The sequence below is a fragment of the Mercenaria mercenaria genome, chromosome 7 (genome assembly GCF_021730395.1).
Source record: "Mercenaria mercenaria strain notata chromosome 7, MADL_Memer_1, whole genome shotgun sequence".
Lineage (NCBI taxonomy): Eukaryota > Metazoa > Mollusca > Bivalvia > Venerida > Veneridae > Mercenaria > Mercenaria mercenaria.
In genome coordinates, this window is record NC_069367.1 from 17,735,999 (window position 1) to 17,754,843 (window position 18,845).

Here is an 18,845-nt window from a genome sequence, read left to right on the forward strand (position 1 = left end):
AATTTCTATCAAAAATCCATTAAAAGTGAGTACTTTTAAAGTGACTAATGGTACAAACTTATGATGGATTGTTCCTGTGAAGTTTGATTGAAATTTGCTTGGCGATTTAATGTCTTTAAAAAAAATCCAAAAGGACCATGATGGGCCCTAAATTGCTCACCTTAGTTTCAGAGCGTTATATGAATGATCTTATTTCAAGGTGCTGAGAGTGCCATAGGCAGTGAAAATTGATGACAAAAATTAGTGTGACAGATGACAAACAGTTCAAACACTATATGCTTCTTAGGTCTTTAAATTCAGATGACAAAATACACAAAGACCATTGGTGACTCAGTGTGTTTTAGAAGGTCCCTTTAAAATAGTAATCTGCATCCATGGGTTCTTTTAGTTCTAGTGGCCCATTAAAAGGGGATGGGTGCAAATATTTGAAACAAGAGTGCCAGACTTCACAAAATACGCTCGTCATTAAACTTGGCCTACTTCAAGGGCCATAATCCAAGAGTGCCTGAGACGATTTGGCTGGTTATCGAACTTGACTGAGATATCACAGCCACAAACATTGTCAGCAAGTTTGGTGAAGGTCGGAGGAAAACTGTCCAAGAAACAAAGTCCCATAACTCTGCAATTTTTGTTGTTGAAAGAACCTAACATGCCCCATGCACAACAACTGTTGTTACTGATCACTTGTGTGAAGTTTCATTAAATTGTGTCAAGGGGATGAGGAGAGATGGTGCGCACAAGATTGTGTCTATGTATATACTATAGTAACAATAAAACAAAGTCCCGTAACTCTGCAAAGTTTTTTTCTGAAAGAACCTAACATGCCCCATGCACAACTACTGTTGTTACTGATCACTTGTGTGAAGTTTCATTAAATTGTGTCAAGGGGATGAGGAGAGATGGTGCGCACAAGATTGCGTCTACGGACAGACAGACAACATGAAACCAGTATACCCCCACTTACAACTTTGTTGTCGGGGGGGTACAATAACAATCCTGTGAGGTTTGATGACTCTGGGTCAAATACTTTTTGAGATATGACTGATACAAATTTGGATGGATGGACAAAAGGATGGACAAGGGCAACTCTAACTGCCCCACAAAATATGCAAAACAAAAGGGATCATCTATTGACCGCAGGTAACCAGTCTATGAAGCTTGAAGTAGTCTTCAGGTATCGTCTGGAAACCAGTTTCAGTCTCAAAGTCAATGTCAACATTGGTCTTTGACCTAATACCCTAAAACAACAAGGGTTATCTAGTTATCACAGGCAATCATCCCATGAAGTTTGAAGACTGTTGGTCAAGGCCTTCTTCAGTAATTGAGCAAAAAATGTTTTCAGTTTCAATTCAAGGTCATTGTCACCTTGAACTTTGACCAACTGGACCAACTAGAACTGTCACAGGAGTGACCCCCACAATATGGTCTCGTCACAGAAGAATGGCAACCATAAGAAAGACATGGCCACAAGAAGGTGCAATTTAAATAGAACTTGACCTGTATTTTATGATGTTACACATGTGTACCAAAATTTATCTAAGTCTTGTCAAGCCTTTTGTGAGTTATTGTCCGGCAACCATGAGTTTGACAAATTTTAAGTTGGAAAGGGGCCATAACTACATATAAATTGGTGGTTTGTAGACAAAGTCAAACTTTACCTGTATTTTATTATGTTAACCAGTGTACCAAAAACATTTAAATCTGTCAAGAACTGTCACTGGAGTGTTAAGTGACTCCAATGGTGGATGAATATTGCACAATAGCTTGGGAGCTTGAGTCTGTGTTAAAAAATATCAAATAATAAGAGAGGTTTATTTATTTATTTATTTGGGTTTTACGGCGCACCAACACAGTATAGGTTATATGGCGCCAAACAGGACTACAAATTTTGCTTTCACATCTCATTTACATCGAAATTAAACTAGAGCTATCACTAAAGGTGATGAATGTACCCCCCGCATGCACTGACACAGTACATTGCAATTTGACACACACAAGATTGCATAATTACGTGGACTGTATGTATATAGACTGTATGTATACAGTAAAGTAACACAAGAGGGTCATGATGACCCTGAATCGCTCACCTGAGTAATATGAGCTACATGTTTCAAATGTCAAACTGATGATAAAATATTAAGAAAGTCAGTACGTCACATTCATGGTCAATGAAATTCAGTTTTACGATTTGTATGCAAAACTGTTTAAGTCATCAATATTTCAAGGCTGTATCTTAAAAAACAAGAAAGTAGGTCAGTAGGTCAAGGTCACAATCAAGTGACACCATATTACTTGGAGTCATCAGGTAATTATAATTAAATAGTCTTAGAAATAGAATCAGATGATTTTTAAGTATTTTTCCTATATAACTCACATAATAACTAAGTGACCCCAGGGCGGGGCCTCTTTTAATCCCAGGGGCATAATTTGAACAGTTTTGGTAGAGGACTACTAGACAATGCATCACACTAAATATCAAAAGCCTAGGTCGTATGGTTTCTGACAAGAAGATTTTTAAAGCTTTTTCCTATACAAGTCTGTATAAAACTTGGGACACCCAGGGCAGGGCCTCTTTTCACCCCAGGGGTACAATTTGAATAATTTTAGTTGAGGACCATAAGACAATGCTACAAACCAAATATCAAAGGTCTAAGAGTTGCGGTTTCAGATAAGAAGATTTTTAAACTTTTTTTCCTATATAAGTCTATGTAAAACTTGCGACCCCGGGGCCGGGCCATATTTGACCCTAGGGGGATAATTTGAACAATCTTGGTAAAGAACCACTAGATGATGCTACATACCAAATATCAAAGCCCTAGGCCATGTGGTTTTGTACAAGAAGATTTTCAAAGTTTTCCCTATATAACACTATATAAACCATGTGACCCCCGGGGCGGGGCCATATTTGAACGAGGGGGATAATTTGAACAATCTTGGTAGAGGACCACTAGACGATGCTACATACCAAATATCAAAGCCCTAGGCTATGTGGTTTTGTACAAGAAGATTTTCAAAGTTTTCCCTATATAACTCTATATAAACCATGTGACCCCCGGGGCAGGACCATATTTGACCCTAGGGGGATAATTTGAACAATTTTGGTAGAGGACCACTAGATGATGCTACACACCAGATATCAAAGCCCTAGGCCCTGTGGTTTTGGACAAGAAGATTTTTAAAGTTTTTCCTTATGGTTACCATGGCAACCAGAGATCTGCATGGAATTCAATTCTTTTATCAATTTTGAAAGGGGTCAACCCAAGGATCATTCCTGTGAAGTTCGGTGTAATTCTGCCCAGTGGTTTTCAAGAAGAAGATTTTTTTAGGAAATGTTGATCAACCGACGGACGCCGCACGCCGGACATTGAGCGGTCACAATAGCTCACCATGAGCCTTTGGCTCAGATGAGCTAAAAATTGTTTCCTGTATCCCAACCTACCCTAAATTTTTGGTTCGACCCTAAATGTTTTTATGGCCTTGGAGAATGCACTTTTTATGCTTTAAACATGGTCAGTGATGTTAGAAATCAATTTACTGATGCTGATACTCTAGCGGCATATCCCCATTATTTGTATTCATTTTTTGACAAAAAAAAATTAATTTCCGAAAAATCTCCCTTAATAAACAAGAGGACCATGATGGTCCTGAATCGCTCACCTCTTCCCACATGACCCAGTTTTAAGTATGACATCGTTTTTTTTTCTATTTTTAGACCTACTGACCTAGTTTTTGACAGCACGTGACCCAGTTTCGAACTTGACCTAGATATCATCAAGATGAACATTCAGACCAACTTTCATACAGATCCCATGAAAAATATGGCCTTTAGAGAGGTCACAAGGTTTTTCTATTATTTGACCTACTGACCTAGTTTTTGATGGCACGTGACCGAGTTTCGAACTTGACCTAGATATCATCAAGGTGAATGTTCTGACCAATTTTCATGAAGATCTTTTGAAATATATGGCCTCTAGAGAGGTCACAAGGTTTTTCTATTTTTAGACCTACTGACCTAGTTTTTGAAGGCACGTGACCCAGTTTCGAACTTGACCTAGATATCATCAAGATGAACATTCTGACCAACTTTCATAAAGATCCCATGAAAAATGTGACCTCTAGAGTGGTCACAAGGTTTTTCTATTTTTAGACCTACTGACCTAGTTTTTGACTGCACGTAAACCAGTTTCGAACTTGACCTAGAAATCATCAAGATGAACATTCTGACCAACTTTCATGAAGATCCCATGAAAAATGTGACCTCTAGAGTGGTCACAAGGTTTTTCTATTTTTAGACCTACTGACCTAGTTTTTGAAGGCACGTGACCCAGTTTCGAACTTGACCTAGATATCATCAAGATGAACATTCTGGCCAACTTTCATGAAGATCCCATGAAAAATGTGACCTCTAGAGTGGTCACAAGGTTTTTCTATTTTTAGACCTACTGACCTAGTTTTTGAAGGCACGTGACCCAGTTTCGAACTTGACCTAGATATCATCAAGATGAACATTCTGACCAACTTTCATAAAGATCCCATGAAAAATGTGACCTCTAGAGCGGTCACAAGGTTTTTCTATTTTTAGACCTACTGACCTAGTTTTTGACTGCACGTGACCCAGTTTCAAACTTGACCTAGATATCATCAAGATGAACATTCTGACCAACTTTCATGAAGATCCCATGAAAAATGTGACCTCTAGAGCGGTCACAAGGTTTTTCTATTTTTAGACCTACTGACCTAGTTTTTGACCGCACGTGACCCAGTTTCGAACCTGACCTAGATATCATCAAGATGAACATTCTGACCAACTTTCATAAAGATCCCATGAAAAATGTGACCTCTAAAGTGGTCACAAGGTTTTTCTATTTTTAGACCTACTGACCTAGTTTTTGACCGCACGTGACCCAGTTTCGAACTTGACCTAGATATCATCAAGATGAACATTCTGACCAACTTTCATGAAGATCCCATGAAAAATGTGACCTCTAGAGTGGTCACAAGGTTTTTCTATTTTTAGACCTACTGACCTAGTTTTTGATCGCACATGACCCAGTTTCGAACTTGACCTAGATATCATCAAGATGAACATTCTGACCAACTTTCATGAAGATCCCATGAAAAATGTGACCTCTAGAGTGGTCACAAGGTTTTTCTATTTTTAGACCTACTGACCTAGTTTTTGACCGCACGTGACCCAGTTTCGAACTTGACCTAGATATTATCAAGATGAACATTCTGACCAACTTTCATGAAGATCCCATGAAAAATGTGACCTCTAGAGTGGTCACAAGGTTTTTCTATTTTTAGACCTACTGACCTAGTTTTTGAAGGCACGTGACCCAGTTTCGAACTTGACCTCGATATCATCAAGATGAACATTCTGACCAATTTTCATGAAGATCCCATGAAAAATGTGACCTCTAGAGTGGTCACAAGGTTTTTCTATTTTTAGACCTACTGACCTAGTTTTTGACCGCACGTGACCCAGTTTCGAACTTGACCTAGATATCATCAAGATGAACATTCTGACCAACTTTCATGAAGATCCCATGAAAAATGTGACCTCTAGAGTGGTCACAAGGTTTTTCTATTTTTAGACCTACTGACCTAGTTTTTGACCGCACATGACCCAGTTTCGAACTTGACCTAGATATCATCAAGATGAACATTCTGACCAATTTTCATAAAGATCCCATGAAAAATGTGACCTCTAGAGTGGTCACAAGCAAAAAGTTTACGGACGGACGGACGGACGACGGACGACGGACACTGCGCAATCACAAAAGCTCACCTTGTCACTTTGTGACAGGTGAGCTAAAAAAACAAAGTCCCATAACTTTGCAGAATATTTATCTAAAAGAATGTAACATGCACCATGCACAACTAGGGTTGGTACTGATCACTTGTGTGAAGTTTCATTAAATTGTGTGTAAGGGTTTGGTAGATTAGGCATGCACAAGATTGCATATGCAGACTGTATGTACATAGTATGTTAACAAGAAACAAAGTCCCATAACTCTGCAATTTTTGTTGCTGAAAGAACCTAACATGCCCATGCACAACTACTGTTGATACTGATCACTTGTGTGAAGTTTCATTAAATTGTGTCAAGGGGATGAGGAGAGATGGTGCGCACAAGATTGTGTCTATGTATATAGTATAGTAACAAAAAAACAAAGTCCCATAACTCTGCAAATTTTTTTTCTGAAAGAACCTAACATGCCCCATGCACAACTACTGTTGTTACTGATCACTTGTGTGAAGTTTCATTAAATTGTGTCAAGGGGATGAGGAGAGATGGTGCGCACAAGATTGTGTCTATGTATATAGTATAGTAACAAAAAAACAAAGTCCCGTAACTCTGCAAATTTTTTTTCTAAAAGAACCTAACATGCCCCATGCACAACTACTGTTGGTACTGATCACTTGTGTGAAGTTTCATTAAATTCTGTCAAGGGGATAAGGAGAGATGGAGCGCACAAGATTGCGTCTACGGACAGACGGACAGACAGACAGACGGAAGGACAGACAGACAGACAACCTGAAACCAGTATACCCCCCTTACAAGTTTGTTGTCGGGGGGTACAAATATGAGGTATGGAATACAGATAAAGTGTATCAAAACACTAAATAAGTATAATTCTAAGCAAAAGGGGGCATAATACAAGAAATACTGGTGCAAGAGTTATGCACCTTGTGTCATATGATGGGGGTGATGATGTGGAACAACTACTTCAAGTCTGAAACAAATGCATTTCGTAATAACTGAGATATAGTGAAAATGCATCAAAGTTGACCTTAAATTCTAAGTAAAAGGGGGCATAATTCAGGAAAAATTAGTGTCAGAGTTATGCACCTTGTGTCACATGATGCGGGTGATAAGGTGAAACATCTGTTTTAAGTTTGAATCAAATCCATTTTGTTATAACTGAGATATAGTGAAAATGCATCAAAATTAACCTTAGGGGGCATTATTCATGAAAAATTGGTGTCAAGAGTTATGCACCTTGTGTCACATGATGTGGGTGATAAGGTGGAACATCTATTTTAAGTTTAAATCAAATCCATTTAGTAATAGCTGAGATATAGATTTCGAGACGCAACAGGATGCGACATGACAAAACTGACTCCTATATAGCCCCCCCCCCCCCCATCCCCCGTGTTTGGTGGGGGTATAAAAACAATCAGGGTCAACTACAGACAGTTTGATCACTGTAGGCCAAGGTGTACTTTTATTGAGAAGAAACCATTTTCTGTCTCAAAATCATTGTGACCTTGACCATTGACTTAATCACCCCTAAAACAATAGCAGAAAGTGTTTTCAGTTGACTTATTGATGTCCAAACAAATTTGGATCATCTTCTAACCACAGGTTATCAACGTATGAAGTTTGACAACGGTTGGTCAAGGCCTTCTCAAGTTATCGAGCAGAAACGGTTTTCAGTATCAAGGTGACTGTGACCTTTGACCTGCTGACTCCACCAACAATAGGGCTCATACAGTGATCACAGGCAATTATCTTATGATGAAGTATTCGTCAGTTACCAATCGGACACTGATCTTCAGCTCAATGTCACAGTGACTGACCTACTTAACTCCCATACAAAATGGAGGCCATCCACTGACCGTACAGTAAAATTATCCTATGAAGTTTGACGACAGTAGGCCAAAGCATTCTTATGCAAGCAACTGAAATTGATTTTCATCTTATGGTCAATGCAATCTTGTCATTTGAGCATCCAGCCTCAAAACTTATAGTTGTCATCTGCTTATCACAATCAACCTGCGTACCAAGTTTGAGGTTCCTGCATTGATGGGAAACAGACAGGATGGACAGACCTACATACCAGGTACTATATGCCACCCCTTCAGCATGGCATAAGAGAGTGTTTTCTCTATCTTGAACCCAAGCCTGAGATTAAAAGCATACTAGGTATACTTACAGCTGTCCTGAAAGTGTAATTGTCATATATATTTATGAGATCTTCCAGACGATACTGATTCAGTACAACAAAGCCTTCGAGCCTATGGTGGATTTTCTTCGCGCAGTCCTGACAGTGCACAACAAACTTGCTATCTTGTTCTTTTACAAACAGGATATTAAAAACTTCAACCTGCAGAAGAAAAAGTAAGTTTTTCCTTCACAAAAATAGATATAAAATATTTCAACTAATGGAGAAAATTCAATACAAACAGGATAACAAGAGGCCCGTTTAGTCGTCCACCTGAAGAAAACCTTAACATATCACTTTGCTTCTACCTAGGTTTGGTGAAAATCCTTAAAGCTGTTCATTAAAACAAAAGTTGTTTTTAAAACAAGAGAACCACCTTGCAGGTGCAGATGCTCATCTGATGTTTTTGTCTCTGTATAATAGAAATATTGTCCTACCCATGATTTTCTAAGTCCAAAAGGGGCCATAATTCTTACAAAAAGCAATATAGAGTTATGGAACTTGCTGTGCAGAGTCAGCTTTTAATGGTGAATAACTGCTCCAAGTTTTAAAGCAATAGCTTTGACTGTTAAGGAGAAAAGTTGACCTAAATGCAAAACTTAACCAAGAAATCTGATATTTTCTAAGTCCAAAAGGGGCCATAATTCTTACAAAAATGGAGTTATGTTTCTTGCTGTACAGAGTCAGCTTATGAGGGTAAACAAGTGTTGCAAGTTTTAAAGCAAAAGCTTTAATTGTTTAGGAGAAAAGCTCACCAAAACATAAAACTTAACCAGCCACCGCCAGCACCAATGCTGACGCCGACACCAATCAAGTGATGACAATAACTAATCATTTTTTCTCTCCAAAAATCAGATGAGCTAAAAATCTGTATTTTGCTATCATGAACCATAAAGGCACAACCATCAGAAGAAATCATTTAAAGGTATTTCTATTTTAACTCTAGAGACCCTAAAAGGGCCAAAATGCCCCCATTTGAACAAAATTGACATAAGACCTTATAATGATATTACAGACCAAATTTGATGAAGATACATCAAGCAGTTCACGAGAAGAAGAACTTTAAAGGTATTTCTCTTTTAAGCTCCAGTGGCCCCTAAAAGGTGCCAAGTGCCACCAATTGAACAAACATGGTAAAGGACCTTATAATGATGCCCCTGACAAGGTTTTAAGAAGACAAATCAAGCAGTTCATGAGAAGAAGTAAGGTAAAGGTATTTCTATTTCTAACTCGAGCAGCCCCTAAAAGAGGCCAAGTGTTTCCAACTGAACAAATTTATTAAAGGACCTTATAATGATGCTACAAATCAAATTTGATGACAAGAGGATCATAGTGACCCTGAATCGCTCACCTGAGTAATATGAGCCACATGTTTAAAATGGCAAACTGATGCTAAATTATTAGAGAGTAGGTCAGTAGGTCACATTCGTGGTCATTGAAAGTCAGTCTTAAGATCAGTGTGCAAAACTGTACAAGTCATCCAAATTTCAAAGCTGTATCTTAAAAACAAGAAAGTAGGTCAGTAGGTCAAGTGGCCCTAATTGATTGGGATCATCAGGTAATTATAATTAAACAGTCTAGGAAATATGATCTGATAATTTTTGAAGTATTTATTTCTATATAACTTAAATAACAAGTGACCCTCAGGGCAGGGCCCTTTTTCACTAAAGGGGCATAATCTTATTAGAGATCCACTAGGCAATGCTACATACCAAATATCAATGGCTTAGGCCTTGAACTTTCAGACAAGAAGATTTTTCTTTTTTCCCTATATAAGTCTATGTTAAATTTTGGACCCCCAGGGCAGGGCCTCTTTTCACCCCAGGGGCATAACTTGAAAAATTTTGGTAGAGGACCACAAGGCAATGCAACATACCAAATATCAAAAGCCTAAGCCTTGCAGTTTCAGGCAAGAAGATTTTTAAAGTTTTTTCCTGTATAAGTCTATGTAAAACTTAAGACCCCCCAGGGCAGGGCCTCTTTTCACCCCAGGGTTATAATTTGAACAATTTTGGTAGAGGACCACAAGGCAAAGCTAGATACCAAATATCAAAGGCCTAGGTCTTGTGGTTTTAGACAAGAAGATTTTTAAGTTTTTTCCTATATAAGTCTATGTAAAACTTGTGACCCCAGGGTGGGGCCTCTTTTCACCCTAGGGGCATAATTTGAAAATCTTCATAGAGGACCATCAGATGATATTTATATCAAATATCAAGGCTCTACGCCTTGCGGTTTTGGACAATAAGATTTTTAAAGTTTTTCCTTTTTGGTTGCCATGGCAACCAGAGTTCTGCATGGAATTCAATTTTTTGAACAATTTTGAAAGGAGGCCACCAGAGTTTGGTGTAATTCTGCCCATTGGTTTTCAAGAAGACTTTTTTAGAAAATGTTGATGGACGGACGATGCACGACCGACGATGGACACTGAGTGGTCACAAAAGCTCACCTGAGCCACAGGCTAAAAAAATCCATCACGAGAGAAGAAGTCATTTAAAATATTTTTAGTTTTAAATCTAGTGGCCCCTAAAAGGGACCAGATGCCCCCAAATTAAACAAATTTTGGAGAGGACATTATATTGATGCAACAGACCAAGTTTGATGAAGATCCATTGAGCAGTTCTTGAGAAGTAGTCGTTAAAAGTATTTTTATTTTTAGCTCTAGCAGCACTAAAAAGGGGCCAAGTGCCCCATTTGAATAAAAATAATAGAGGACCTCATAACTAAAGCTGCTTTCGAAAAAAAGATCATGTCTCCCACAACTGCCTAATCATCTGAATAGTAGTATATGAGTCAATCATGCACCAAGACCTCAACTGCCTAATCCTGACATGATTAGGTCTTGGGGCATAAATGATTCATATACTACTATTCACATGATTAGTAGTATATGAGTCAATTATGCCCCAAGACCTGAACGATTTTCGGTAATTCAAGGACATAATTCCGAAGTGCCTTGACTGATTTGGCTAGTTATTTAACCTGGCAAACTTATTGGCATACACATTTTGTTCAAGTTTGGTGAAGATCAGATGATCAACTTAGAGTGCGGATAAGATTTGTGACAGACAGACAGACACACACACAGACAGGAGTAAATCAATATGTCTCCCACCACAGTGTTGAGCTCCGCTAATAGGGCAATATACACCCAAAGGGTTATATCAGAGGAGGACAGAAGCAAAATTTAAAGATATATATTTTTTTTTCTTGGGGGTAAGTGGTGGGGGGAGGATCGAGGAATTATGTAGATTGATGCAGTGAAAGGTAAGAAACTAAAGCTCAATTTAATGGGAAAAAAAACCAAAAACTAGAATGTGTCTGTAGGACACAGGGTGTGCCCTCCTATATCAAATACTTCTTGAGCTAGGCGTGTCACAAGGTGAAAATGTGCATTTTTGACTATTTCAGGGGCCATAACTCTAGAAATAGGGGGCGGAGCCAGACGAAAAATAGGAGGTGCGCAAGTTCATACCATGATAAAGACTCATGCAAGGTTTCATCAATTTACATCAGATAGTTTTTGAGCTAGGCGTGTCACGAGGTGAAAATGTGCATTTTTGACTATTTCAGGGGTCATAACTCTAAAATTAGGGAGCGGAGCCAGACAAAAAATAGAAGGTGCGCAAGTTCATATCATGATAAAGATTCATGCAAGGTTTCATCAATTTATATAAAATACTTTTTGAGCTAGGCGTGTCACGAACTTCGGACGGACGCACGGACACGAGCAAATCTATATGCCCCCACCACTCATGGGGGGGGGGGGGGCGAGCACAAAAAACAACAACACATTTCTGGGAGGTGGGGGTGGAAGCAGTGAGTGAGTGTATGTGTGTGGTGGTGGTGGTGTCAGGACACAAAATATGACTAACAGATTTGACCTTTTAGCTCTATTTGTGACCTTGACCATTGACTTGCAGACCCAGTTCATGTGCTCTGCACATCGTCTCATCGCCACCTACCTACATGCCAAGTCTTAAGTCAATATCTTGCATGGTTATTTATTAATGCTATAGACACAAAATATGATTGACAGTTTTAACCTTTTAGCTCACTTTGTGACTTGACCTTTAGCCTATAGGGCTGGTTCAAGCAATCTGCACATCATCTCATCGCCATTTACCTATATGCAAAGTTTAAATAGTTAAAAAGTTATGCTCTAGACACAAATAATGATGGATGGACAGACAGATGCACATGCAATCACATAATACGTATAGTTTTCTCAAAACAAGCGTACAAAAATGTTGAATTAAGACGATGGACACTGGACAATCCACCTATACTAACAGCTCAGCCTGAACAAAGTTTAGGTGAGCTACAAAGGATGATTTAACTTTCCAGGAAGCAAGTTACTATATTTAATATCAAACAGGAAGAAGAAAAAAACACAGGTTGACTGACTAAAAAATACAAGTTTCCCATACTGTAGTGTTTAAAGGTTTTTCTATTTTTAGCTTTAGTGGCCCCTAAAAGGGCTAAGCACCTTCATTTGAACCGACTTGAGAGAAGACTTTGTCAGGATGATACAGACCAACTTTAGAGTAATTCTGACCAGTACTTTCAGGGAATAAGATGTTTATGTAAATTGAGGATGCCAGACGAAGGACCTCTGACCATCCCACTATACTAATAGGTTAGCACGGAGCTTTGGTTCAGGTGAGCTAAAAATGTTAGTCTGGTGTGTGCTATTTCAAACATAATACAAGTCGAAAGATTTCCTGCGTCCAGAAGTTATACAGACCAGAAATTGTTATGGATGTAATTGCGACCATCTATGTAATATGTATTTCATAATTCTGAAATTTATTGTTTTGAGCAAAAATAACTATATTTCCCTCTCATGTATAACATAACTTTTAGTTCAACTGGTCACATTCCTTGAATATACTGGAATTTCACAAAAGTGATTCGTGCCATCACCTGGACTTTGTTGACAACACAGGACCATAATCCAGGAAACTGTAGAACAATTAATACAAAAACCCTTATGCACAACTAGGTATCAATATTTATCATTGTTGAAAGTTTGAATAAATTATATGAAATAATAAATGAGGAATTCAGGTCACAAACATTTCTCTGTATATCATATAGAGTGCCAGCTATATTGCAAAAACAGTGTTCCATAAATGCGATTAGCCAATCACATACGTGAAATCATCCAGTCTGCAGGTTTCCTTTCCGGAAAATTACGGAGATTGATGAAATCAAAATTAATTTCATGAAAAAAATAAAATACATAGTTTATTGCTGTTCATAGACAAAATATACTAAATAAAATATTTGTTTGTTTTGAGTTAATATGGAATATATCTTACTTCGAAGTGAGAAAATTCCAAATATTTTCACGAGCACGTAGCGCGAGTGAAAATGTGAAAATTTTCTCACTTCGAGGTGAGATATATTCTATATTCACGAAACCCAAACAAATTTTCTTTTTATTTTATGCTCAATTACGTTGAGATGTGCATTTTGCAACTATTTTAATCTCAGCCCGGGAAACAGACGCGTGTAAACAGACATGACGTCAGACGTGCTGTGACGTTATAAAGACGCATGCAACATAAAGTTCCATTTTTTGCTGCATAACAGTATGGAATTCTCTTTAAGTAAAATCATTTGAATCGAGAAATATACTATAAAGAACAAAGTGCGGCTACAATTTTCATCTGTTTTAAGCAAATAATTTAAAATTCATACATAATGTAATGAGGGGGCGGAGCTATATCTCTCACAGTGTGAAAATATAGATTTCATATTTTCACAGTGTGAGTGATGAAATATGAAAATATTTAACTGATAGAATACAGTATTTCATTAGTTAGCATAAAATAAAATAGTATCTAAACCTGATTTTTTTACTATTATTAAGTTTTATGGTAAAAAATATCTATACCAGTTTATATTGCATAAACGGTGTTTCATAAATGCAATGAGCAAATCATGTCTGTAAAAAATCACGTGAAATTGCCCAGAGCTCTAGATGCAGTACGCCCCAGGTTAGCTCTAGATGCAGGACTGATGTATTACCAGTCGGTGTATTATACGAGGGGTGTTCAATAAATACCTGGAAAAGTGCTCTCATTTCTTTATTTCTGGTCTCATTTTGGTAAACTTTGAAGATATGAAGGATATGAACATACTGGATGCAAATACCTAAATTACAGATTTCAGAACATGCACAATATTTATTTGTCGTCTCCTAGGCAACGCCATCACCTCAAAAGCGGCCCAGTCATTATGATGCTGTCATTTCACACTCAGTTAATCAATACAACTCGTGATTACCATTGATTCAATGTTTATCACCATTAAATGCATTTTTACACCTTCCTAAGAATAAATAAATACTGTTCATATGATGTTCCTGTCGTATTGAAGAAATTGGACACTGAACTGATGCCCTATCAAGGAGCTCTTTAATTTATTAAATGTGACTGAGCGTTATTTTTCATGTCTGTAACACAAGTCGTCAGCAATATTCTCCTGACCACTTGTAAACGTCACGTCCCACTAATAAAATTTTGTTTTCTTCAGGGCATTGTCCCTTAAACATTTTTCAGCATAGCATTTGTCTCTTTCCTTGATTTTCGATTCAGAACACAAAATGTTATCTCACATCTCCGTTCAAGACTGATTTTCAAGCGACGACCAACTCAATATGCCTGCCAAATATTTTAATGATGTCACATTTATAGTTTGACGCTATTGGCGTAACGCTTACTTTCCATACCAATATTCACCCAATTTAAGAAAAGGTAGCTTGAAAAATAGGTAAGTGGCAGGTAATGTTTTAGCACATGTAAAATAGAACAAGAGGACCATGATGGTCCTGAATCGCTCACCTATCCCCACATGACCCAGTGTTGAACTGAGTATGACGTCTTTATTTCTAAGTGACCTAGTTTTTGAGCACATGTGACCTAGATATCATCAAGATAAAAAATTCTGACCAATTTTCATGAAGATCCATTGAAAAATATGACCTCTAGAGAGGACACAAGGTTTTTCTATTATTTGACCTAATGATCTAGTTTTTGAAGGCACGTGACCCACTTTTAAATTTGACCTAGATATCATCAAGGTGAACATTCTCACCAATTTTCATGAAGATCTCGTGAAAAATATGGCCTCTAGAGAGGTCACAAGGTTTTTCTATTTTTCGACCTACTGACCTAGTTTTTGACCGCACATGACCCAGTTACGAACCTGACCTAGATATCATCAAGCTGAACATTCTCACCAATTTTCATAAGGATCCATTGAGAAATATGGCCTCTAGAGACATCACAAGGTTTTTCTATTTTTAGACCTACTGACCTAGTTATTGACCCCACGTGACCCAGTTTCGAAACTGACCTAGATATCATCAAGGTGAACATTCTGACCAATTTTCATGAAGATCTCATAAAAAATATGGCCTCTAGAGAGGTCACAAAGTTTTTCTATTTTTAGACCTACTGACCTAGTTTTTGACCCCACGTGACCCAGTTTCGAACTTGACCTAGATATCATCAAGGAGAACATTCTGACCAATTTTCATGAAGATCCATTGAGAAATATGGCCTCTAGAGAGGTCACAAGGTTTTTCTATTTTTAGATCTACTGACCTAATTTTTGACCGCACGTGACCCAGTTTCAAACTTGACCTAGATATCATCAAGATGAACATTCTGACCAACTGGTCACAAGCAAAAGTTTACGCACGCACGCACAGTCGACGGACGCCACGCGATCACAAAAGCTCACCTTGTCACTTTGTGACAGGTGAGCTAAAACAAGAGCACCGCCTTGCGGGTGCTGACGCTCATCTGATTTTTTTTGTATAATAGAAATATTGTCCTACCCATGATTTTCTAAGTCTAAAAAGGGCCATCACTCTTGCAAAAAGCAGGATAGAGTTATGTTTCTTGATGTACAGTGTCCACTTATGATGGTGAAAAACTGTTGCAACTTTTAAAGCAATAGCTTTGATAGTTTATGAGAAAAGTTGACTTAAACATAATATTCAACCAAGAAAATGATTTTTCTAAGTCCAAAAGGGGCAATAATTATTGCAAAAAGCAGGATGGAGTTATGTTGCTTGCTGTACAGGGTCAGCTTATGATGGTGAACAAGAGTTGCATGTTTTAAAGCAATAGCTTTGATAGTTTAAGAGAAAAAGTTGACCTAAACATAAAACTTAAACAAGAGCTGTCCGTAAGACAGCCAAGCTCGACTATTCGAAATATTGTCTCAGAAGCAGGAAAATATTACCCAAAAAGGTTAAATATCGAAAGAGTTTTAAGTTCAAAAGGGGGAATAATTTGACCAAAATGCATATCAGTTATGGGACTTGCTGCTCTTAACTAGTTTTATAACCTCGAAGGCACATGTGACATATCAATTCAATATCTGCATTAGTTTTGGAGATAGAAACTTGCATGTAAAACTTTAACCAGAATTTTCAAAGTCCAAAAGGGGGCATAATTTGCCCAAAATACATGCCAGAGTTATGGGACTTGATCCAGTGAGGTTAGTAATTGATCTAGAAAAAGAAACAAGAGATCACAGAGTGATCTTGGCGCCCACCAATGTGCCATTTTTGAGTGTTCCAAATTTCAAGACTTACTGACTACCTCAAGGTCAAATTTCATTTCCGTACACTGTGCATGTGGTCCAAATTCGAAAGCTGTAGCTTGAGAAATGTGAAAGTAGGTCACTAGGTCAATGTGAAGGTCAAAGTTTGTTTCGGTACACAATCCTCTGCATGTGGTCTAAATTTGAAGCCTGTAGCTACAGAAATGTGAAAGTAGGTCACTAGGTCAATCTTAAGGTCTAGGTTCATTTCGGTACACAAAACTATGCAAGTGGTCCAAATTTGAAGGCTGTAGCTTGAGAAATGTAAAAGTAGGTCACTTGGTCAAAATCAAGGTCAAATTCTATTTCGGAATACAAAACTATGCATGTGGTCCAAATTTGATGCCTGTACCTTAAAAATGTGAAAGTAGGTCACTAGGTCAATGTAAAGGTCAAAGTTCATTTCGGTACACAAAACTATGCAAGTGGTCCAAATTTGAAGGCTGTAGCTTGAGAAATGTAAAAGTAGGTCACTAGGTCAAAATCATGGTCAAATTTTATTTCGGAATACAAATCTATGCATGTGGTCCAAAGTTGAAGCCTGTACCTTAAAAATGTGAAAGTAGGTCACTAGGTCAAAGTCAAGGTCAATGTAAAAGTAGGTCACTAGGTCAAAATCAATGTCAAATTTCATTTTGAAACACAGAACTATGCATATGGTCCAAATTTGACGCCTGTACCTTCAAAAATGTGAAAGTAGGTCACTAGGTCAAAATCAAGGTCAAAGGTTTTCCAGTGCACAAAACTATGCATGTGGTCCAAATTTGAAGGCTGTAGCTACAGAAATGTGAAAGTAGGTCACTAGGTCAAAATCAAGGTCAACTCATGTCAAGGTTCATCTTGCCACTCAAAAATATACATGTGGTCCAAATTTGAAGGCTGTAGCTACAGAAATGTGAAAGTAGGTCACTAGGTCAAAATCAAGGTCAACTCATGTCAAGGTTCATCTTGCCACTCAAAAATATACATGTGGTCCAAATTTGAATGTTGCAGTTATTGACAAGAACATTTTAAAAGCTTTTCCCTATATAAGTCTATATGAACCATGTGACCCCCGGGGCGGGGCCATTTTTGACCCTAGGGCGATAATTTGAACAAACTTGGTAGAGAACCACTAGATCAGACTGGTTAGATATTGTTTTAACACTAAGCTTCAGTGATTTTAATGCTGGTGTAGCAGACTAAATCGGGCCGATCACAGCAGGTAATTGTTTGCCAATTATGTCAATGCCCCCCGGCGTGTATCACTCGATAAAAAGGTGTAATAAAGCAGTTTATTATAACCACTGAGGCAAAAAAGGGAAGGTTGGCTAAAAAGGAAATGAATGGTTGTAAAACGGGCAGGGTGCCAGGCGGGGCAACAGGGTGGAAAGAATTTTGGAACGGGCGATGCACCCTGCTAAAAATTGCTAGCTGGAGCACTGCAAAGCTATATGCCTTTAATTGATGGTTGTACTTGCATGCAAAAACTTAACCAAGGTGTGACACCGACGCCAGGGTGAGTAGAATAGCTAGACTATTCTTCGAATAGTCGAGCTAACAAGAAATCTGATATTTTCTAAGTCCAAAAGGGGCCATAAATCTTGCAAAAAGCAGGATGGAGTTATGTTTCTTGCTGTACAGGGTCAGCTTATGATAGTGAACAAGTGTTGCAAGTTTTAAAGGAATAGCTTTGATAGTTTAGGATAAAAGCTGACCTAAACATAAAACTTAACCAAGAAAACTGATTTTCTAAGTCCAAAAGGGGCAATAATTCTTGCAAAAAGCAAGATGGAGTTATGTTTCTTGATGTACAGGGTCTGCTTATGATGGTGAACAAGTATTTCAAGTTTCAAAGCAAAAGCTTTGATAGTTTAGGAGAAAAGTTGACCTAAACATAAAACTTAACCAAGAAATCTGATATTTTCTAAGTACAAAAGGGGCCATAAATCTTGCAAAAAGCAAGATGGAGTTATGTTTCTTGCTATACAGGGTCAGCTTATGATGGTGAACAAGTATTACAAGTTTCAAAGCAATAGCTTTGATAGTTTAGGAGAAAAACTGACCTAAACATAAAACTTAACCAGGCAACGCCGACGCAGACCCCGACAACCGCTCAAGTGACGACAATAACTCATCATTTTTTTTCAAAAAATCAGATGAGCTAAAAAACAAAATTGGGCCGGATGACGTCACATGACGTTGCCATGGGGACTTGCATTTACTTATTATTTATCCAAAGACAATCTAATTTTGACATATCAACTCAGTATTCCCTAGTCTACATTTTGT

The 18,845-nt window shown here is 38.0% G+C and overlaps 1 protein-coding gene across 1 annotated transcript in view; it reads right to left on the reverse strand.

Moving 5' to 3' along the window:
• Positions 1 to 18,845, reverse strand: part of LOC123554817 (histone demethylase UTY-like) — a 473,287-nt gene that overhangs the window by 15,210 nt on the left and 439,232 nt on the right. Inside the window, exon 27 of the mRNA XM_045345168.2 lies at positions 7,944 to 8,114. Within this exon, the coding sequence (XP_045201103.2) occupies positions 7,944 to 8,114 (171 nt within the window). The remainder of the gene's footprint in view (positions 1 to 7,943; positions 8,115 to 18,845) is intronic.